Raw genomic sequence first — 24,353 nt, 5'->3', positions numbered from 1 at the left:
GTGAAGAAAACTACGGCTGCATCAGTGGTGCCACGGTAGATAGGCCTGCTGCGTAAGAAACCCTGTCAGTGTTAATCAGAGCCGTGCCCTGAAGCCAGTGGACAAAGGGCTGAGGATGAGTCACAACCTGTTCCGAGGCTTTACAGCTGAACTCAACAAATGAGCCTACCCTGGTTATATCTGTGTGCGTGCGCTGATTTTAAAACATGTAATTTATTTTTTTATAAGAAGCCACAAGTTTGAAAAAGTTGGGTTTTGTTTGAGCTTAGAGACACAACACTGATGTCATAAAGCAGCAGATTTTCTCTTTCAGTGGACAAAGTACAATGCTTTTGTGCTATTGATTATTCCTTTAAAAGAGTGCTGTGTTGTGGGTTATTTATTATGTAGCTAGGTTAGTTAGTTTCCATCTGTTCATAATTCTACAGGCTCATGTTACCATAGACGAAATATTCAGCCTGTTTTCATTCCCAGGGTGTCAAGTACAGCCAGTTTGTCACCCCCTTTGGTATCTGACACCTCCCAACATGTTTACTGCAGATATTTGAGTAATGCTTTGTCACTGTATGTCATGGTAGACGAAGGGGAGCCCAAAAAGGAAGCCAGGTATGCCTATTACTAGATATATTATTACACATTTATCTTGTTTCTATATGTGAATAGAATCAGATGAAATTGTTTTTTGCATTTATTAAAGTGGCTATAATTGATATTTTTAAATAAATGTATTGAATGACAATGGGAAGACAATGTGTCAACATGAAAGGTGTCACTTATAATGATGAATCTTTAGTACATAGAATTATCACCTGAATCTGCAGCTCCCCTCACATTTACAGAGTTTGGTGAGTATCAGCTCATTGCTCAGCTGTCCAGCTCACAACTTCACTGTTTTTTCGTTCACTCTCACAGCGTCGTGTTCCGCCGCTGCAGGCAGCTGTTTTCAGCACCAAGCTTTAAAACCCACTGGACAGCTTAAGGACACAGAAATGTTTCTCTGATGAGCTACCTGTTGGTTATTTGTTTGAAACTGATGCGATCGCTGAACATCAAACTGATACTTACTTTGTTTCTTCTTCAGCAAACCCGTCTTTTGTCAAAGGTAAATAATACAGACACTGGCATGCAGAGAGCATATTAACCAGGCAAGGCAACAGACAGTGATTTCCTTATTTTGTTGTTTTGGAACTCACAGAACAAATGCTAATTAGCTCCAGCTGAGTAAATTTACTGGTGACAGTTGTCACTGTAGCTGTGAAATCAACAGTTGTTTGTTTGAACTTTAATTTCTAACAGTCTTTTAAGACAATATTAATAAGTTGTAATTAAAATCATCAAAGTTTTGACAATTGCCCTCTTTCACATTTCATGTGATAAATCTGCCCTGCTTGTTAATTTTGTTTTCGCTATTTTGTGACTTGTGTGGCTTATTTGTGTCAAGACTTCTGTTCTTTAAAAGATGAGTGAATAAAAAGATAGCAAATTAATATTTCTTCCTTAAAAGTGGGATTAAGTCCACTTGTCAGGTATGTGAGGCCGTCACCACACAAAGAAACACCATTAGCAGTGTTGTGCTCCGGTCATACAGTAGACCTACGGGACATCAGATGCACAAAAATATGATGTCATACTATGGTTGATTTTGCTGTTAGTTAAAGACATGGCTTCATAATCAAGAGCCATTTGCATGCCACAAACTGGGACTGTGTGGACTCAGGCTGGTGACTATGTGTTTCTTTTCTGCTTAGGCTGCTAACAGCAAAATAAGGGGTGGATCTGCTCAATAATAGTGAACCTGCAAAAGAGGAGGTATAGGGAAACTACAAAGGAACAATGATCCTGCAGATTATTTCAAATGCAGCTCATTAAGGAAATCGACGTTAGCCTTTTATCAGCCATAGAGAGATGACCTCATTCCTGAAGCAATCTTGCAAACAGAGCTTCCTATGGCACTTTGTGTTGGGAGATCAAAGTGGGCTTCAAGCACCTTCCAAAGCACTTTTTTCCAACAGATCAAAAGAACCCCTGAAACACGCACGCGTTCACGCCTCCAGGAGAAATCAGTTGCCATTTTTACGAACAATAAATGCTTTGACAGCTCATATTGTGTGGTCGGGGAAACAGATTTGAGGTCTACCCTGAAGACTGAGTAAGTGGTGAGCCTGCTTGTGTTTGGGCAGCTCAGTGCATACAGCATGACAAAAGCTCTGCCATCACTGGTGGTGTGATTGCCGCTGGAAACGCCCAAGTGGAAAAGCTTTGCACTCAAGGTACGGTCTCATGAAGAATATTTTTAACCACAAAGATATCTGTGTGGGCCATTGCTATATGTATCTTTTACGGCGCTGTTAAAAAGACCGCTTTCTCCTTTGCTCTAACTAGCAGCACTGCAGGGAAACCTTCTTAATTATCTAAAAGGTTTGTGAGACCCATGCATTTTTAATCAGAGCCTGCACATTGGTATGGCAGGTGGTGAGGGAGGAGGGATGCAATGAGCGAGTTAATTGTGGCTCCACAGCCCGATAGCATTTGTAGACGTATTTGTTCACTCTAAGCCAGATTAACATTCATCTCAGCTTGCCTTTTCCACCCACACCCTCTGAAGGGTTTTTGTCGCACTCTTTCAAACTGGAGACTTTAAACAAACAACAGCAAACAAAAAAGAAATCAAACTTTCTGTCTGCCTTTTTCATGGCTTTGACTCTCTTTCCTATATCTAGCAGCTGCAAACTTAAATAGCTGTTTTTATCAACTGACTTCTCTCCAGTGTCAGCTCAGTGGGGGGAAATCTCCACGCTGTCCCCCTGCAATGGCATTATCTTTTCCTGGCAATATCTAAGTTGAGCCCCTACCTGCTTCCCAATTGGTCTTCATAACAAAACAATAGTGGAAACCATAAATCCCCCCCCGCTTCAGTGATTCTGCCAAATCCAGGCTCTGACATTTGCAAAGTCAGGGCACTGCCGAACCGAACAATCCCACTCAATGCCAATTAGAGTTGGTCCCGGCTGCTTCTCAGCCAATCAATTGGACAAAGTGCGTTTCCTGGCCTGCACACTAATGCGGGTGTGTATGATTAGCTGAACCACAGCTTGGTGACTGATATCCTCACAGCGGCCATGCCTTTGCAAGACATCAAGCATGAATATGGAGGAGAAACATTGTGTCTGGCCCTTTTCTTTGACAGAAAATGACAACTTCTCAGCCCAGAAGGAGCATATGGCAAACAATGATGTGGGCATAAATTTGCCATAAGTTACACAAGCCTGTAGGCGAAGAAGTACTAAGGCACCATCTGCCAAATTGGGAAGGTCCCAGTTACAAAACACTGAGTGAATTATTCATCACATCGCTTGCAATAACAACCAAATGATTCAAAAGAATGGAGGTGTTCAGACCAGTAATAGAAAATGCTCAAAGGTGGATATATCAAAGGCTTTCAATACAAAGAGCACCAGCATATTAGAATGTGATTAGATTAAAATTTCTCTAACCGCCCGAAGTGAAACAGGAGCTCTGAGCAACTGTGATTTTAATTAAGAAAACTCTAATGTTACGTAGAAGTCGCTGGAGGGATTATATATTTCATTTGGCCTGGGACTGCCTCAGGATCCCCCCCCGGAGGAGCTGAAAAACTTTTGTGGGGAAAAGGACATCTGTACTACCTTGCTTAGCCAGCTGCCAATGTAACCTGGCCCCGAATAAGCCTAAGAAAATGGATGGTTGGCTAATGTTACATAAATCTAACTACATAACGTTAATGTCACACAATGGTAAAATAACAATTAGTGAGCAGCTGCTTATTTTTAAATTACATGAGCTCCGTCAGCACAGAATCATTATTTTTCAAATAGCACATACATTTTGGTGTTGAAAAGCATTAGTGACACATTAAGCAATGTAGGCCAGTCGAATGTGTTATCATCATGCAGGTCCCACAAAAGCCAGAACTATTTTAAATGACACCAAAGAGAGCTATGAGGAACAGTGAAGAAACAATGGAGAGAAAAGCACAATGGGATTCAGTCCCTAGCCAGCCAGGCTAGATAGTAAATGGGGACAGAATTTTCAAACAACTACTTTAAAAATATAGGCTCTGAAATATGAAAGTTTCTGAAATGTTTTACTTGTGTTTTCTCATGCGGTCTATGAAGGCTCCCAGTGGTATGTGCTTGTGAATATATTGGGAATTGAGTTATATGCAGGCTGCTGCTCAGGTTTCTTTCCCTTGCCTACGAACTAAATGATTTAATGGACCAGCTAACCTTAAAGCGTTGCAAGTGTCTCACCCCCACTTACGTCCCCTGATTGTCAGCAAGAGACCTGGGCTGAGATGCAGAGGTGGGAACAGACAGGTTTTTTTTTTTTTAATCTAAGATGTGTATGCAAACCAGGATCAAACTAATTAAATTGCTGATGGCAACCAGTCACCTCTGTGTATGTTATTCAACTAAATATGAATCACCACTTATTATTTTCATTTCAGCTTCTATAAATACCTGTAAGTACCTGCTGAGAAGTAAAAAGGATTGTCTCAATTGTTACCTCATTACACTCACAGTAAAACTATGCTCTATCATTCCGACATTCTTTTAAAACTTGCGTTGGACCTCACGCAACTGTAGATGAGCTCTAATGAGAATAAGCCATGTGAGTACATATACAACATTAACAAATTACAAACACAGTAAAAATAAGGAAATGAGCCTATAAAAACGTGCACTCATTTACACACAACGTAATCTCATCTCGATCAACTCATCCAACAATAACATTATGTGTAACTATAACTACTACTATAACTATAAAGACATATTGTGCAACGCCTGAGGCCAGCAGCACCTCATCTTTAGGTCTAAGATCTACTATGAATGTTTACAGCCTTAATGCTTTATCAGCTGAGTATAGACGAACTATTCCATACTGTTCACAGTCTCCTGTACAGTTCACCATCTGCCACTCACTCATGTTGGTTCCAGTAGACTTGACCCACAACAGACATAATGTTCACAGGAAGGTGCGATATTTGTGCTACTGGTCTTTGAGTGAAACACATCTGCTGGAAAATCTCATTTTCTTTAGGGGCTTTATTCTATCATCCAAATTCATTTAAGACATGAATTTTGGAACAACTATATTACAGTTTTGCAGTATAGTGATATTGCGTTATCTCATTGCAATATCATGAACGATGAATGAATTCAATATAAGCTTATTCCCCATCTGTACCTTCACAGCATTGTGACGTGTGTGAGCGGTGTTTTCAAAGGGTGCTGATGGCCACAAGGCAATTACTTGCTGTCAGAAAAATTCAGAAAAAGACAGCACTTTAGCAGGTCAATAATTCCCACAGGATAAAACCACACCGCAGGTTTTTGAACAACCACTAAGAGTTTTTACTACGTGAGAACAATAACCTGTTGTGGCTGGAAAGTTGCCGTTTTGTCCATCCTGAGTGGCCAAGCTTAAAACTCCCCACATACGACGAAGCAGCCATTTGTCAAACATTAAATGGACATCCAAGGACTCAGCAGGCAGCAGCCATCAATGTTTGTGCCTTAGTCTCCTCTCCTTTGATGTGGATGTGATTACACAGCTGAATCAATGGGACAGACAGGAAGCGAGAGCAAGTGGTTCCTTCCCCATCTGTGCAAATGTCATCTTCGACCGATTGTACTGTAGATGCACTCTTGATTAGATGAGGGGATCGATACCGTGGTACTTTTCTCTAATGCAGGTTATCATTTAAACAACACAAAAGAGAAAAAGTGGAATGTTTCTTCTATTAGCAGTTGGTGAGATTTAGTTCCTGAGACGGATTAACCCTGCTGCTGCTACTGGGAGCAACTTATTACACTTATTACAAATACGCTACAGCTAAACTTCCAATTTGTTTGCTTTTTTTTTTTTTATCTTATGAATCTCAATTTTATGCAAAATCAGCGGCAGCTATTTCCTCCCTGACAGGGCCACTGTACGCCTGTTGTTATTTACATTTCACTCAAAGCAAACATTTCAACCTCATCGTGGCACTACATGAAAAGTCAGGGTCAGGATACATCCTCTGGAAACAATGAATGTCTGTATGTGAGCAAGTCAGCAAACAAACTTATACTATTTGAGATATTTGTATATTTCATTTATGTAGAAACACAGTAATGCCCACATCCTGCACTCCTGCACAACTTTTTTATTATTTTTGGTACATATTTGCACATCTCAGTATGCAAGTACAAATTTAATATTTCTAATAATAATATTGTTTTTTTTTTATTCTCTATGATCCATTCTCACACTATACTCTCATACTACATAAACTATAGTTGACTCACACCATGCTTGAATCATCAGTCAGCTGCACTACACTAAAAAAAGACTGAATAAAGAGCATTTTTCCTGTTATCTTTTTGTTTTGTTGAATCATGGTGGTGTTCATCTGTTCAAAGGTCTCCTTGTGCAGCTGATAGTATCACTCAGATGATTGTTAGGGTTACTTTTGGTTGAAAGCGTAAAGTGAATAAAGCGTGGAGTGTTTGAAAAGAGCTGTGGGTGTTTTGATTTTGATGGACTTGCATTGAACCTGGGCTCTTTTCCTTGCCGTGTGTGCTTTCCTAAAGTTAGAACTTGTAGGGCTGGAGGTACACAAAGTCGGATACTTTTATCCAACTGCACGCAGGCCCAACAGCAGACATCTCTATCTTCACTTTAAAAGTTTAAACATTTTTTTCACACTATATGTTAGTCTCTCATTTAGTCACTTTTCAGCAGTGGGCAGCTTTGGAGTGCAAAAGTGGAGTAATCTCAGCTTCGGGGACTATCAACATCAAGCAGGCAAAAGCAAGAAGCTCATCGTCCACTCCCACCTTGTCTGAACTGGCACAGAGAGAAGACAAAGCGAGAGCTACCTCAACAAGTTCAGACTTAGTTCACGTCTTTCTTTTATTCCCCACTTCTGTGCACGCCACTGACATTAGCTGCTATGGTTGAGTGCAAAGCTTACAATCAGACAGCACACCTTCTTATGACGAGAGCGCCCTTTCCTGCTGCGTGATGCCAAGACATATTAAGATGAATTTTTGTGGTAGCACAACTATATGTTGCTATTTCACTGACCTTGACCTTTGGTTTCTAACACTCTTTGCAAAACACATTTCTAATAAATCAACATAAGCAATCGAATACCATTAAATATCTCAAGCCATGTTTCTGTTTACAAATTTTGGCATTTTTACATCGCTGCTTTCCAAGAGACTTACAATAATTATCTCTCACAAGTTATGTGTCCTGTAAGATGATTCACTTCCTGAAACTCTCCCTTAAATAAAGCTTACAATTACTGTTGTTACGACTCATACGGGAAGCTCTAAAATAGCCTTATCCAGCAGCAGATGGCCAGTGCTCTGTCCCAAAAGCCTTCCAGGCATAGAAAAGATATCACTATCTTTCTGAACAAACCAAAGTCAGTGAGACATGAAGGCATGTACAGTACAGGGCGACATCCCTAATAAGTATCCTTGTCAGCGTCATTCACCCCTTGAGCAAAATGTGAAATATTTATCCAATTATGTGTCCTTCCTGTAAGTGAGAGAGACACTAATAATATATCCCCAGCTGCAGACTCCGTTGTCCACACACTGCCCTTCAAGATACAACACACTGTGCATACAGACAGATAAAGGGACATTTGAACAAAGGCCTTACTTTTGTCTAGTTTTGTTCTCGGAGTAATTAGGCAACACCCCCACAACCAGAAAGTATATACACTATGCAGGCAGCACAAGTCCATTTTTAACCAAAGTTTGTAAGACCAGTGGAATAGTAGCACGTCTTTACAGACATTCTGGCCTTCAATTACAGTGCCCTCATCAACGCGTGCTGTCCATTCAAGTGTAGTCCAATTTGACAGCAGGCGAAGCACGGTACTCCAGACGTTCCTTTTCTGGGCAATGTTTTCTAGCTCCTCCTGGGGGATCCCTGGTGTTCCAGGCCACATGAGACATACAATCCCTCCACAAGATCTGGGTCTACCAAGGGGTCTCCTACCAGTTGGATGTGCCCTTCAGTCACTACCCAAAGCTCATGACCATAGGTGAGGGTTGGAACATATATCGACTATAACTTCAACAGACAACAAAAGGAAGCAGAGACAAAAAGAAATTGACTACTAAATAATATGTTTCTTTAGCCAATGTTTGTCTATGACAAACATTATCATAATTTTGACAAGACATATAGGGATGTGGGGCAGCACGGTGGTGTGGTGGCCAAAATTTCAAGCTCCTTCGCACTTTAGCATAACCAAACAAGTGTTTTTAAGCAGGGAATATTCAAGGAGTGAAGGGGAAAGCAGTATGTGAGACATCACATGAGTCTCTTCAGAAACCTGTCGTGTGTAACTTTCCATTGTAAATTGTAAATTACACCTCAGGCCACTAAAACACCCCCATTTTTATACAGAGTGCACGATGTGTTCTGTGGCACCTATGAGTGCACTAATGGAAGCTAGTGGTGGAAATACTGAAAGTTTCTAGCTGACATTTCCAAGAAGATGAATAACACTCACTAGCTGTTGCGCAGCCATCTGATTCCAATGGTAGCATTACATCATAAAACTCATTTTTATCCATTTGGTAGAACATATCACTATTGGCTGATTGCCTCTGAGCTGTGCTATCAACTCCTGCTAGTGAGCAAATAAGATGACATAGAGAGTTCTCAGGTTGTCGGTTCTGCTGCAACTAAGAATCAAAAGCTTAACTTCCATCTTGTCAAATTTATTGGAGAAACGACCAAGGAGACAGCATCTTCGCTCTAAACATAAAGCTAAGGAAGTATCCTTTGGCAGTTTCTACAGGTGACACAGGACACGCAGATTAACCCGTGGCTCATGCTTCTCCGAGTACATTTGTCATCTCCACTGCAGTGTCAACCTCAAGTGGGCAAGCGTTTTCTCACACAGGACACATATCTTCACCATACTGCAATGTCGTCAGCCTTTTATCTGAAAGTAGGTTAACAGTGATTCAGTGGTTTGATGCTCAGAGCCATTTTCCCTGGAGCAGAGTCTTTTGGTCGTGCATCAGTGTTCTACATATGATAAATCACATGTGGACATGTTGTGTGTTGTGTTACAGTCTATTGTTTACTTTACAATGCTCAAATAATTGCTTGGTGTTTACCGACTTACACAGGAGACCTTGTCTCTACTTTGCATTCTCGTCTTAGTTTCATTACAAACACCAGCAACTAACACACCAGCATTCCTGCTGTCATGCTATGTCTCCTTAATTCTATATGCTGCAGCAGATGAATCAGCAAGGACTTGAGAACTCTATAGCCTGTGGTGATCTGTAGCCATTAAAGTCAAAATCATAGGTCAATTAGATTACATAATGTGAGTGTTTTTGACTCCCACTAAGCTGTGGGGCATCCTCATTTAGCTGTTTATATACAGAATCCGGGCTTATATTATTCATCAACAACATGGAGATATGCACTGTATACCCATTGTGATTTAATGAGAAAGAGAGAGGAAAAGACAAAGACAAGAGGACATAATAACTAGACGACCAGTGTGCTAGCTGGAGGCATTACCTCGAGCACATTTCAACCCATTTCTTCGGAGAAGTACAGTAACCTACAGTGATGCTGTGCTGGGAGCACGCTGGGAATGTCAATACTAGGCCACGTGCTCCGGTGGGATTCAATCAAGTCTGTTTTTTTTTTTCAAAACACTGTAACACAGTGAGATTCTTGGCAGCTTGCAAGGCAGTTATGATCAGGAAGCTAAAGAAATGACTTCTGTTATTCCATGCACCGTACAGTGAGCACCACAAACAGCAGGCTTCTTCTGACAAAGGGAGACATGCTGGAACCATTCAGAGTGTGACTGCTTTCTCTTCACTACATTTGCTAAGTTAAGGCTAATATCACATGTGCCTACAGCAAATATTAAGTGTGTTTGCTGCAGTGGCGAAGGAGATTTCTTTCTGTACTTTGCGTCAGCCTTGGCATGTAGGTAAGAACTCATCTCAGCCAGGGAATGGATTTGATGAAGTTATTTGTGTGTCATTTTGTGTATCTATTGCATAGCTAGTTAGCAACCCCTGTTTTAGATTGTTTCATGGTGAATACAAACTGCAACAACAATGGGGGGCAATGCGAAACGGTATTTTAGATGATCAAGTGAAATAAAAAAGTGACTGAGGGATGTTTAGCCAGATACGGTTTTGCTTATCACTGTGTTGCTGTATCCTTTGGGAGGTGTCTTGTACCGTTAACTAAAATCACTGTCAGCCATTCATGTTATAACAGGTAACCATGAAAAGGTACATTGAACTAGCATATTATTTGTATTCCAAGGAACTGAAATTATAATTCTGTTACAATTAGTTAACAAGTCAAATGCCCTTATTTCTCAGTGCTTTGCCTGATCTTGTGCCCGTTTGTTTTCAGGTGCTTCATTGGGATTAACCCAGAGAGGAGACCAGAGGACAGACGGGGGAAAAGCAGCGTCTGAGAACACTCACGGTGAGTCCTAATGTCGCCACTCCAACCTGAAGTTACTTAAGTGTCCCTTCTTGTTTCAAATGCTTCTCTTTGCCCTCCAATCTCATTCCCCTATTCCTCTTTTCCCTCCCTCTCTCTCACTCAGTGAGCTGTGAGCCTGGACACCTGGATGCCAACCCTCTTCTAATTAAAATAGAGGACATATGACTGCACTACGTTATTCAGCGCTCTGTTTAATGGTGCTTTGTTTTGGCTTCACAGAGCAAAATGTTGCACAGTAAATTGCATAGCTGTTACTATATGTTTTGACCCATGACTAAGGTTGGGAGACAGCAGCCATTAATAACTTTACATTAACACTCTTTTTGCTGTAGGTGTTTCATGCACTCTACAATCTCTGTACTACTGGATCACAAATGTGAAAGAGATATTTATATTATCCACATATATCTGCAGTTTACAGTAGTTTTTACTGATATGAATATGAAGAAAAGTGCATTACAGCTGCAACACAGTAGAAACAGTATTTTACTGGCAGGCATAGCTGCAGTTTTGCACAATGAACCTCACATCCTACTGTAGGACACCATAATAAATGAAAGGGTAATATACTGCTGAAGTAAATTACAGTAGTGGCACCATGAATAATTGTTAGATGCTGGTGTCTATCATAGCCAGTAGTTTACTGTCATTTTATAGTAAATGTGTTACAGTGAAAGACCAGTCTCACACTCACAGCTCAAGTCCTACTCATGTTCAAGTCTCAAATCTACAGCTCTAATTTAATTTAAATTGGATTACTTGACCGCAGTAGTCAGAAGTGAAAACCCAACAAAGTATTAATTAAATGAGTTGGCATGGAAAGCAAAAACTATAAAAAAAAATAATGATTAAAACTGTGGAGTGGAGACGTACAAACAGAGCAGAGAAGTGATTTGCATCAATCAGTGAGAATTTCATGCATTTGGACTCATTAATAGGTGTCGCCCCCACAAAGAGCTGCTGCTTTTGCCGCTACGTTAAGTGAAATCTTCAAGGTGAGCTTCATTTTCAGTCAAAAGACATTTTCTCATTAAGAACTAAACTTAACTACAACTAAACACATTGGAAAGTGCAGAAAACATTAGGTGGGCAAGGAAGAGAAGTGTCTACACTTTGCAGTTATAGGTGTATTCATCGAACAGATTCAAATGGCTTTTAGTGACAGTTTAGCCAAGTACTTTTCTCAAGTCTACTCCTTATTGCAAATGCTAATTAAGATGGCACGCGCTACACACTTGCCTCTCCGTCTATGGCTTGAGGCCTCCTAATAAAAGGACCACTTCAAACAGCAAGTGAGGATCTAATTAAATTTCTCCATAAATTAATGAGACACAATGTTTGTGCCTCTGTGAGACGATTAGTGAAGCTACCAAGACCGTGCACCAATGATAGGCTACTGATGTTTCAAAGGGGCTCAATGGGCCCCTTATTGTTTTACCTCTCAAGAGCACCTAAAGATATGCAAATAGTAAAAGCCAGTGTTCCTTTGTGGAAAACCTTGTTGAAGGCCCCTGTAATGTAAGTAGCCCTGATTGCCTCTCTGTATTTACAGACAACATGGATTCTCATATCTCAGACGGATGCAAGGCATAATTGCCAAATGGTAATGCATTTTTGTAACACTGCCTGGAGGCTCAATTTTTGTAGTGCAATATCTTAACACTCCGCGTATTTGTCCTTTTGTGCTTTGAGGTTAAAACACGAAACATGTGTTGACTGCAAATGTCAACCATCAATACATGTCAGCTGATGGCTTGAGAGAAACTGAAGCTTCTTATATGCAAAATATGTAAAACGCTTGCTTAGGGAAAAGCTATGACAATATCCAATCCTGTACTGAATAAAGGTCAAACATATTTAAATTCAAATATATTCAAATAAGGCACAATATATTATGCCAAACATGGGATGACTTGCTCTACCAACGCAGGCTTTATACTGTAGCACTATTCCATTTTTACCATAATTTCAAGGTGCAGTAACAGTAAATCCATCTGCAGAACCACTCATGTTGCTGTAATGTTGCTGTTTTATCTGAGGATAAGAACACACTGGCCAATAGTCTTCTCTGATGGAAACTTAACTGTGGCTTAAGTGTCCAGAGTTTTGAAAAGGTGACCAGTGGGTTCACCCACTAACACTCAGCGTAAGATACAAGTCTATGTTAAGTAAGGGATAAAACCCATTAAGGAGTCCGTTATCTGGAATTAATGGATGATGTGAAGGCAGAGAACGTCCGATGCACGTCCGAAGATGGTTGCCTCCACTTTAACAGCGTGTCTTTGCTTGGTGGCATTGCTGAGACTGTACTGCTGTAACTGCTGTAACTACACGGCTTTGTTTGGTGACATTTGCAAAATGCAGCTCAGCAAAGCTTTGACTGTGTCCCTCTGCTTCCTATTCAGGTCTGGCATTGCTTCACTGCATTGACGTATAACTTTTCCAAACTCAAAATTTGACAAAGCAGAGGTCGTGATTATTGGCTCTGAAGACAAATACAGCCACTCCTTGGTCCCCTCGGCCCTGACATGACACCAGGCAGGGTTACTGTTTGGCTGTGGCTTAAGCCTGAAGCAAAATATAAAGACATTAGTCCAGTCATGTTGTTATCAGCTGAGGAATAACTTCAAAATGAGATCATATCTTTTACTCAGTATCAGAGAAAATTAGACGTGCTTTCATACCATCTCGTCTTGATTAATGCAATACCTTGTTTACTTGTCTGAACAGTCGAGCTGTGGAGCTGCTCCAGATTGTTCCGACTAGAACAAAGTCTTTCTCACACATCACACCAATTATGCAGTGACTGCACCGGCTTCCAGTCTCTTTTAAATGTCATTTCAAATTACTATTAATCATGGTGTTGGGTGATATGACATTATACACTGTGCAACAGTAGAAATGTGTCCACTGGAAAAGATCTGGCAACGCCATTTCCAGTACTGGAGCTACCCTCAGTACTGCATGAGTCCAGCTATCTGGCGAAGTCATGTGATCAGGGCAGACACGGAGGAGGGGAATGAAACTGTAAACACAGAGCAGGCGGAGGAGGCATCCTACCGACTGGAGTCAGCCTGGTATTTCTTGGCACATGTTAACCTTAAAACACTGGATATTATTCTTCTCATTTGGAACAGTTAAGCTTCCATTTTGAGAGAATGTCAGTTTTACTGTTTTGACTCTTGTGTTTTTAGCTCAAGTGTATCTCATGGCAGGCAGGTGTAAGCAGACATTAATCCAATGTGATGATGTACAGCTATAGTTATTTTAAAGCATTTCTCAACTGAGTTTACAGAACAATTACTATATCATGATGTATACCATTGCAATTACATATATCATGAAATTAGATATTGCCCATATCACCCACCCCTAAGTAATTACCTATAAAACTTTGAATGGAGTACATCTCTGAGCTTCTATCCCCTTACCTTTGAGCTTCTTGCTTTAAAAGTGCCTAATAAATAAACTCTTATAATTATAAATTACATTATTATTATGAACTATTCCCCAGGCCCACTGTGTGGCAATTATTCTATTTTAATTAATAGTTTAGTAGACAGCCTTCTAAGAGTTGTGGTTGGTTTCCGGGCCTCTGGACAGAATGTAATGAAGCTACCATGTGTTTCTGGCAGTGTGCACTTCACCTGATGGGTACTTAAATACAACAAGATACAAACTCAGCTCACAGAGGCCGGGGGAAGAAGAAGGCGAGTAAAAACGGGCCCACAGATCAATTGCGCCCCACATAATGGGCCATAATAATGTAACCAAGCAGGTTACATGCAGGGCAGTCAGAGCTTTGTCAGTTCTTAATGGGCCTTTAATAACAAAATGTTAAAAAATACATAAACATAATAAATAAATATGGGAAGGCTTTGACATTGTGGACAGAGTGCAAGTATTTTAAGAATGTTTTTACAAGCAATACTTATTTGTAAAATGTTCCTGAAGATATTTATCTCCATAAGAAGCAGCCTTCCTGCTTCCACACTGTAAATGCTGCTTCCTCACAGGAACATAATACACAAAACCGGCTGCATGTCACTGAAAGATAAGTGAAGGCTGATGCTGACATTTAAGCCATACAGTGAACGCACCACACCTTTCTACTGCCTTCAACCAATATGTGACCTACCACAAAAGGAATGACCTTTCTGGGCTCTCCTCTTAACTGCATCACTTTCAGTAGAGAAGAGAGAGCAGTATTACAGACTCTCCTCCGCTTTGGGCCAGACCTGCCTCTGCTCAGACCTTTTCTCCACTTGCTGAGTATCTGACATCCAATCCCAGCAGACTTATTATCGCCTGAGAGGCTGTTGCGACACGACAAGACAGGAGGAGGTGCCAGGCGGTTCAGGTGCGAGTCGTGGTCTGTATGAGAACTGCTGTCGGTGTGGACTTTGGCCCCGCACGACGCCACATCTCCAGCCAATAAGGACTTACAGGCCTCCAACACAACAAAGCAAATGGTGTTGGTAGGGAGCAGGGTTTTCAAGTGTGTGGGGTATTTCACACGGACAACTATCAGTATTTTGATTTAACAAGTGTTGGACAGTATAATGAGTCACTTTGAGCCGCAAACATTTCGTTTGAAAATGAGTTCACGCAAGAAAGACAAATATCACTTCAATATTGTAGGAATATAATAACACATATAACACGGTAACACACAACATGCAAAGTCCAAGCTAAAATAAACTGAAGTCTAGAGACATAAGAGTGTCATTGCGTACAAAACTCCAGACCCAGCTCCACTTTACGCACGAGTTTCGGGGACAAAAACTTTCCCCTGTTGCTGTCGTTCAGCTGCTCAGGCGAACGCGGCGAATGCAGTTAGAATAACACTCTGCTCGCACACAGAGTTGTTATATCAGTCATCTTACCTTGTCTATCTCTTGTGCAGGAGCCAAGACGGACGACACAGGAGAGCGAGACGGCGCACAAAAGCCACCACTTGTTGGGTAGAGCCATGCTGCTGAACGGGAGGCTGATCCGCGCTGAATGTTGTGTTCAGAGGGAAACTTCATCAAGTTGAAGGGCTGAAGTTGTGTGTGTGTGTGTGTGTGTGTGTGTGTGTGTGTGTGTGTGTGTGAGTGGGTGGGTGCGTATTTCCGTGTGATAACTCTGTGCCAGTCTGCAGGCACTAAGAAATGGAAATTCCGAGTGATTTCCTGGAGGGACGGTTGAACATATGGAGATAAAATATTCCCCTTACTCACAAAGTTTACTGAGGAATTCAAATTCAAGCCAGTGAGGAACTCTGTAATCATTCATATCACAGTACCCGTCCTGTACTTATCACTCTCCAGTGTGGCATTAATGCTTAAAAACATAAAACATAACTGTGGACAGCCTGTGCAGTGGCAGAAAACGTCATCATGTTAAGCTCTCTCCCTCTGTCCTTCTCTGTCTGTCTGTCTGTCTGTCTGTCGGGAGCTGATGAGCTGCAGGAGGACAGCAGCCCTGGACAGCGCTCCAGTCCACTTCAATTCATCCCTCACAGAGATGAGAAATTTCTCTCTGAAGCCCATTATCCAGAATCAGGTGTCTGTTTCACTCAGGAACTTCAGACCTGAGTTATGGTCTTTGGAGAGGTTTTGAGACCTCTTTCCGCTCCTCCAGGTCTCTGCTAGTGACACATTCCATAATTGAGTTTGAAGCTGGCAAATATACGCCGGAATTGTAGTCTGCCTTTCTTAGCCCCTTTGTACCTCATACTTTCAAAACATGAATGAATGTATTAGTCTGTGTTAAACACCATAGTGGATTTCTTTACAATAATACACTGTGTTAAATGTGGAATGCTGCGCTACTGCCAAGGCTGGAGATTTGATACACAGCTGGGGGTCGCTCTGACTAACAACTGTGGCTTTTACTGTCTGAGGATGGGTGTTGTCCGCTATATAGACTGTAAAGCCTTCTGACGCAAATTTGTATAGATAGATAATTAGACAAAAGCAATGGCAATGGCGTGTGTTATTACTTCACTTGTTGGAGACGCCACATGGCCACAACCTGTAACGATTGTAACTAAATGTAAACTTTACTATTTAAGTACATGAATATTATTTCTATTATTATATGAACTATTTCATAGCAGAAACTGTACACAGACCAGACCAGGGACCAATTGAACCGACAGTCTTCAGGAAGTTATTGGTCCTGGCCATGAAATAGTTCAGCACATAACTGCCAAAAGGTCAAATTGCCATTTTTACTCTTTGGTTCTTTGTACGGATCACACAAATGGTAAAGGACAGTTTAATTAGTGAGCTTCAGAGGTGCTATTAAGCTGACAGTGTTACCTTTGGACAGATCTTCATATCTTCAGCATACAGGCTTGAAAGTAGTACCCATCTTTTCACTTAACTCTTGCAGTGTATTCTTGCCTCAGTTATATTATGATATTTTGGACAACATATGCTTGTAGCTTTTTGTCCACAAAGAACCAGCTCTTACAGTTTGGTGTGGAGGAACTTGACTGGCTTGCACAGAGTCCTAACTTCGACAACCTCCATCACCTTCGGGATAAATTGAAACACTCCGAGTCAGGGATTATCGCCCAACAAAACTGCTCAAAGTCAGTAATGCTGACTGGGATCAAATCGCTGCATCCTGGTTCTGATGTTGTATTGGCTGCTTAAGATGTTTAACAACCACATGAGGGTGTAATGCTCGGGTGTTTGTGTGCTTTTGCCTCAAAGTTAAAGTTGCCTTAAAGCAGTTCTGAACTACAATAGGAAGTTATGGATAACTTTGTTAATTCAAACCCTTTCATTCACTTCAAAGACACTGAATATGGGGGGCATTCCATTTTCTTTTTAAAGCTATACAATCACATCATCACTACGCACACCTCTGTATGCTCAGTTCTGTTCAGTACAAATCCAGGCTTCATACAAGCACTGATGATAATATTAACATCTCAGTAACAACCAATATAGACCAAAATTAACACATCATGATTGTTTCTGTGGCTTTCATTAAGCCTCTAGCAAGAAAATCATGAAGCTACTGATTCAATCACTTGAGTATTCAGTTCACTTAATAATTCAGACTTCTACTCTGAACATAGGTAAATACTGTAACTGTATACTGTAACTGCAGGTACTCATGGTTAATGGTTTTGGCTTTGAGATAAATGCGACTTTTGTTTGCCAGATCAGCTGAAGTTGCTTTAGTCAATTCTATTCTCATAAACTCTACAGAAAGTGAAAGATGTTGCAAATTGACTGATGGCCACAATCAAACGTTTTGTGCTGTCCTCAGCTGGTGCCACAGTTGGCAAGATAAGCCCTCTTTCTGGATAAGACTGAGAAAAGTGGTCCTGGTCCAACTTCCCCTGAACAGCTGGGAAAATCTGTGCAGGGAAAGCTAATATTTGTCTCCACTCTCCGAAGGGATACTGAGGTGCCGTCAAGCCAGCCTCCTCAACCCCAACTGCTCCCATGGAGCTCGTAAACAGCCAGCAGCAGAAGACAGTGGTCACGCTGGTCGGCTCCCAGGAGTGACTGTGTGGAACATTATGAGTGTGATGCAGAGTAGTAAGAGAGCAAAGATGCTCAGTCCACCTTCCTTTGGTAAATAAAGGTTTGGAAATGGAATCATAAAAGATAAAACTGTTATATCTGTCTAAATGTCATTAAGATGATTGGCCGTGTTATTAACTGCATGACTCAGTTAAATCACATCAACACACCCTCAGTAAACTATGACTGTTTCACTTCTCATGGATCATTATCCATGGTCATATTCTGTGGTCAGCCTGCTGTATTATACAAGCAGCTTAACGATCTCCACCTATGCTTCCATGGTGCACGGAGAAAAAAAGCCTGAAGAGGACAAAATTCCAGCAACACTTGTGGTATAAAGACCTTAATTAACAGACCAGCCTGCTGTTTTCACATAGATTTAAAGCACAGTGTGTATGTGGGTACAAACAGCAGGTGCTTCACATGAATTTCCTTCATTTGCAGCTGTTCCTGAACAGTAATTCAGGTGTAATGGCAGCATTCATTGTCAGTGCAGGAAGTAGTGTGAAATAATAAACTGTAGGGTCACTAAAGGTGATATGACGAATAGTTGCCTTCCACACTGGCAGCCCAGGTCTGAGTCATTGGTTCAAAAAATGATAAGATATCTTTCTTGACTTGCATTAACGCTGCGGCAATCAATATTTTAATAACGATATAGATCAAATGTGTGAGGGTGGCGCTCATAACATGACGAACGTACAGAAAGTTAACACTATACTCTGTGGTTCCCCTCAGGAGTGTCAGCTCATTCTTTTGGTTTTACAGTCTGCAACTCCAGTGACAACAGGCAGCTCCAACGTACCCACTGCTCGCTACCAGAGCACCACCAAACAGCAGACTGACACAGCAAGAGACTAGCTGGTAAAACTACCAGAACATTAAGCAGCAGCTTTAGTGGTGACCAAAAATGAGCTAAAAGAAGAGCGAAAATTAGACTTAAGCTTGTCACAGGAAGAGTCATTTTTTTAGGCGAATAGTTCCGTTCTTTGTCGATGATATGTAGATGTTGTGTTAGTAAGTTGTTGTGCTGGTTGCCTACTTTAATTCACAGGTTCCTGTATTGTAGGAATAATAACTTGGAGAATGTCTGCAGCGAACATAATTAGATACATACAACATAAACCATAATAGAAACATTCTGCCTGATATGTTTGAGGCCAGTGTCACCCAGCCATCAGTGTGTTTCTCCCATTTCATTTGCTCTAATTAACCTCATAATTTTTCTGGTGGTATTCAGCAAAGCTCGACTAATGGGCCCTGTTGTAACTTTCAAACTGATTTCAAAATGTCTAAGCATGGTCCATGAACATCCAAACTGCAAGAATAAATGTTAATGTTTTGTTTCAGAGTTGCTTTCTGAAACAAAAGAAACTAAAGTGGGAACAACTTGAATCCCCACAACAAGATTTGACTGGCAGATTTGTTCTTGTTCTGAGAAAACTGCGCTTCGAAGGCTGAAAGTGACACTGAATCCCTTGTGAACACACCAGTCCACAGCCTTGGTGCTTTTTGGTACATTTGTGCACATGTGTGGGATGTCAGAGGACAAGAATGTGAGTAGTCTGTGAGACTAATCATGCACTGCTATTACTCACCCTGTTCAGGGAAACTGTGCCTCTGTGGTCCCCCACCTTCTGCATGGAAAGTCTTACAGTGGGAGAAAGTAAAAATCACATGGTCAAATCTGCAGCAAAGCCCTGATGGAATTTCCTGTGTGCTAATTTTCCCACGATATCGTGACCTCAACATTTCTCACTTGTCACAATGTGAGAAAGACTCCTGACACAGATCAGTTTGTAGCTGATGGTATGATGTCACTGTCTGTCCTCTGTTCTCAAGGACCGTCCTCCTGGTGGCTTGATTTTGTGGATCTTGTGGGGGAAAATGAAAAATGAATTTTCTTTTACATATCTATTGATCCTTTGCAGAGACATTCAGTTCCTTTAAGGTATGTTGCTGTATTTGATACTGTACTTACAAGTTGTTCACTTAGTGTGACATAATATTGCAATTTTTTTCTTCATGTTTTATTTTAGCTAACAAGTTGTTAACTGTAAAAGTCTGAACAGATGCATAAAAAAGCAGCTGTAGAGAAAACGATGTGCCTGTAACATTCATTGCCTGTACGTGTTTCACCTATTAAAACTGCAGCAGCTAATACTCTAATGCATTTTAGGACAACAGTTTCCAATCTTTGGCTTGAGACCCTCTAAGGGGTCACAAAATAAGTCTGAAGGGTTCCCAGGATGGAGAGGAAAGGAGAAAAGACTTAATTCTTCTATTCAAAAAAATTTTCTGACTTTCATAAAATTCTTTTCTTTTCCTTATGAATTGCTGGAGGGTTTCTTACCTCTGCCAGGTGCTTTACAGGCTATCAAAATGGAACTATCCCTATGAAGAAGGACATGTAAATCTTTGATTGTGCTGCTTGCAACTCATAGATAGGAGACAAAAAACATCACCAAGCCAAAATGGTTGTGAACCAGTGCTTCAACAGGGGATATCATCATGTCGACATCTGGAGGTCCACACTTATACTTTGTTTTCGAATGGGTAGTGTAGGTCAGCATGAAAACTACTTTGAGAATGACCAAACAACACCCCCTTGTGGAAAATCAGCGGGCTGCTAAACTTTAAGTGCGAGCTTTTGAGCTAGTGAAAGATGTACATGCCAGTTTCCTCAAGCTTCTGCATGTAGAAAGTAAGGAACATTGAAAATCTAAAAATCTTATTTCCCCATCACATATAGGCATACAATTCTAATAACAGGAGTTCATCCAGTTGCTGAATGTGTTTAAGACTTGGTGGGGTGAAGTCTTCAAAGCCACCATTCTCTGTACTATTGCAGCCCTCCCCAAAAGACTTGGATTAAGCTCCGCTCAAGACCACTTCATTCTGTCATACCCTGTTTGGCTCAGATAACACATGCGGTCCTTTAGCTCCATTAGAAATCCTTTGCTGTGGCCAAACATGTCTCAAGTAATGAGGGGAGGGGGACTCCGTAGGAGTGATTGGCAATGAGAGTAATGAAGCTCACTGCTTTGAGCTCAGGGCTTTACACTACATGCACTTTATTGAGTTAATACTTTTCGATTTGCACATCCAATTCATAGAAGTTTCACTTCAAAATGGTTTTCATTTTATAAAGTTAAACAAAAACCCACCAACAATTACATGACACTCCACAGTGACTCTGCAGATCAACAATTAATTTAATGAGTCCATAAGTCGCCATTTTACAAAGGATGGTGCTGTCGGTGGTGGGTGACAGAGCAGATACTTGAGTGCAGGTCTGCAGTGTGAGTTGAACCATATGTCAGCTTCTAAATCAAGGCACAGAGCATGAATCACAGCTACAACACCTGCTGGCTTTAATGTGAAAATCCCCTGCTGGATCCTGTGGCCACCTGGTGCTCTTCATTATTTGTCTCAATGAAATCTTTGTAACTTCTCGGGGCTCAAGGGCCACTGAATAAGCAGCTCTCTTTGATGTAAAATGGTGCCACGGTTACAGTCCAAACAATTTATATCAGCTACCGCAGCGTTACAAAATGTCCGAACAGTTCATTCTGACACTGCGGGCAGTCCCACCTACTCGTGTGTTGAAACTTGGAATCGGTTGTCAAGACTGACACAAGGGGAAGTACAAAGGCTCTCTAACCTGGGGCTGAAATACAAGCTACTGTTGCTTAGATACCAAGATGAAATAACACAACATCACACCGTACATTGCTGGTCATAGCTCTGTACAGCTGTTTCCTGTGAAGCACCTGGACCCAGGCTACATTAACCTCAGGTCTCGGTTAAATACTGCATGTGAGACACATTAATTGCAGCTCCACGAGATGATGAGTCATTTTGCATCAGGAGGGAGATAAGCTAACATTATATTTTGGTTATATACAGGAAAGACTCTCGATGGTTGCTGAACTAAATGTCACAAGTTAAGGCAGTGACGGAATAAAGTGCACTGATGGATAAGTGCGTTTTAATTGGATTTTCTTTCCTCTGCGCAATTAACATATAAGTTATGCAAGTGAAACCAAAGCAAATCAAACATCATCAAGTAAAACATCCTCACCGCCATGAAGTATGTTAAAGAGCATTTTTGAAAAGTAATTTTAAAGGCATATTGGGCTTGAAAGTGACTCAAAGACAGAGTGAGATCGAGTTCCTCACAAATCTGTCCTTGAAAATAATTAGCTGCCTCTTGCTCCAAATCAGTAGTTCCTTTTTTGACTACCCCCACATTCCTCTCAGATGAACTCAAGCGCACCAATATCACCTGTCAAATGTTTTGACAAGTGATAAGGTATTGTATTAACAAATTGATATAAGGTATTGCATTAACTACGGTAAATACATTCATATTGGGCAGGGGGAAAGAAGAAGAGAACAAATGGTTAGTTTGTGTGTCACTGAATTGGTCTACCCATTCACAGATCTGTATTTGATTAAGCTAATATATTGTATCTAAATACACAAGGCCATTTTAGATCCGAATTGAAAGAGCTGCTTTTAGTGCTGGCACTCTAAACATATATTACTTTGTAGATATTACAATACATTCAGCAATGACAGCAATGTTTTTGGACACAACAACACTGCTATGTTGTTGGAGGCTGTGCATATGATTTGACAGGGACAGATTTTAATTTCTGATGTTGAGCTGGTTTTTGGGCTGTTTTTTTCTATTGGCTGGTTTTGTTACACACCCCTGGCAAATTCTACGGAGGATAAACAGTTATGGGAAAGGGGTAAATTATTATGCAGATACATACGGGCCAGGAAAAACCTAGGGTAAGGTACTAAAACTCTGCAGCTGCTGTCACGGCCTGGCTCATGGGCCATGGCAAATATGGGATATGCAGCATGCAACAAAAATAAGATGAACAAAGCCAATGAATTCGATGAACTGAGGCAACGCTGCAAGAGAGAAGAGGGGGCAGTGAGAAACAAAACCATCAAACCAAGACCAGGGCTGTAATACAGTCTTTATAACTTTAATTATATCTTCATAACTTTCTTTGCAACATTTTCATTAACTGTCAGGTAAAGTTAATGTTCTGATTGCCCAATGAAATGAGTGACTATATCAGGGACACAGTCAAAGCCTCTGTTTACAAGCTATGTGACCATGGTACAAGCAGGATGATGCCCCTCAAGATGTCCATGGTCAGAAATTAATGGGCTCCCCAGCGCCCATTATTTCCTGATAATGGACACTTCATCAGGGATTATCCTTTACTTAATCTTAAAGAACTAACGTAAATGTAATGAGCTAATGTAGCGATTAAGCTACTTCAGCTTCACCACACTGACTAAAATTGAAGGCATAGACTTTAAATCAACACAATCAGTTATAATTAATCCTCCTTAACTCACTCAAGTTCGTTACCATTATCATTCCTAGTCCGTTGGCAGTAATCATGGTTAACATGCTTGTTAGCTGATGCTGTATTTTAAACACCAAGCAACACTACAGCTTTCTAGCATAATAATAAGATAATGATTCACTGCATTTCACTCCTCATGAGATTTGAAGACTTTCAGCTTCCACTAGCGGGAATCACCTGCTCCTCCCAAACCCAGGGAAGGAAAAGGTTACTGAATCTTATTTTCAGGGCGAGGGTGGACTGTCCATCCTTTGCTTTCAATAACTGTCCATAACCTTTTCAAAGTGCCTGTTGTTGCATCTAGACCTAGTTCAAGGCAGGAGAAATGTGTCTCTCCTAGCATGGACAAGTAAGATTGCACGCACAAGTTAAATGGAAAGTCCCCTGGAACTTGATTAGAATGGATTTACGTACTAGGCTGATGCCAAACAAAGGAGCCTTAGGTGTTTCCGTCATACAGCAATAGTACAAAGGCTTTGCTCTGTAATTAAGATCCTTGTTCTATCCCAAGTTATGAGTATCTGATTGTGGTTACAGGGCAAAACTGAAAGTAGTAAATTGAAAATCAGACATAACAAAGACATATGGCTGAAGTCAGTCAATTTGACGTTTATTCTGAGTTTGAAGTTGCACAAGAGGCTTATTTTAAAATGAAATTATTAATTAAAAAGCATAGACAGTTATAAGCTTCCCAGACAATCACACACACACACAAACACACCACCACTGTTTCCTTCATGCTTGCAGACATTTACTCTTGAAAGAACGTGGTTTGTTTTTGCTATTGTTTTAATCCTGTGAGACTGAGAAACCTCGCCAACACACTGTCTTGAGATCAAACATCAAGCTACATTTCAACAAACGTGAA

At 40.8% G+C, this 24,353-nt stretch overlaps 1 protein-coding gene across 1 annotated transcript in view; it reads right to left on the bottom strand.

The window, feature by feature from the left end:
* Positions 1 to 15,652, bottom strand: part of tfpia (tissue factor pathway inhibitor a) — a 42,134-nt gene extending 26,482 nt beyond the window's left edge. The window contains exon 1 of the mRNA XM_070837679.1: positions 15,438 to 15,652. Within this exon, the coding sequence (XP_070693780.1) occupies positions 15,438 to 15,525 (88 nt within the window). The 5' untranslated portion in view covers positions 15,526 to 15,652. The remainder of the gene's footprint in view (positions 1 to 15,437) is intronic.
* Between the last annotated feature and the right edge of the window lie 8,701 nt (positions 15,653 to 24,353).

Source organism: Pempheris klunzingeri, chromosome 10, assembly GCF_042242105.1.
Source record: "Pempheris klunzingeri isolate RE-2024b chromosome 10, fPemKlu1.hap1, whole genome shotgun sequence".
NCBI classification, from domain to species: Eukaryota; Metazoa; Chordata; class Actinopteri; order Acropomatiformes; family Pempheridae; genus Pempheris; species Pempheris klunzingeri.
This window is presented reverse-complemented; position numbering and strand designations above follow the sequence as displayed.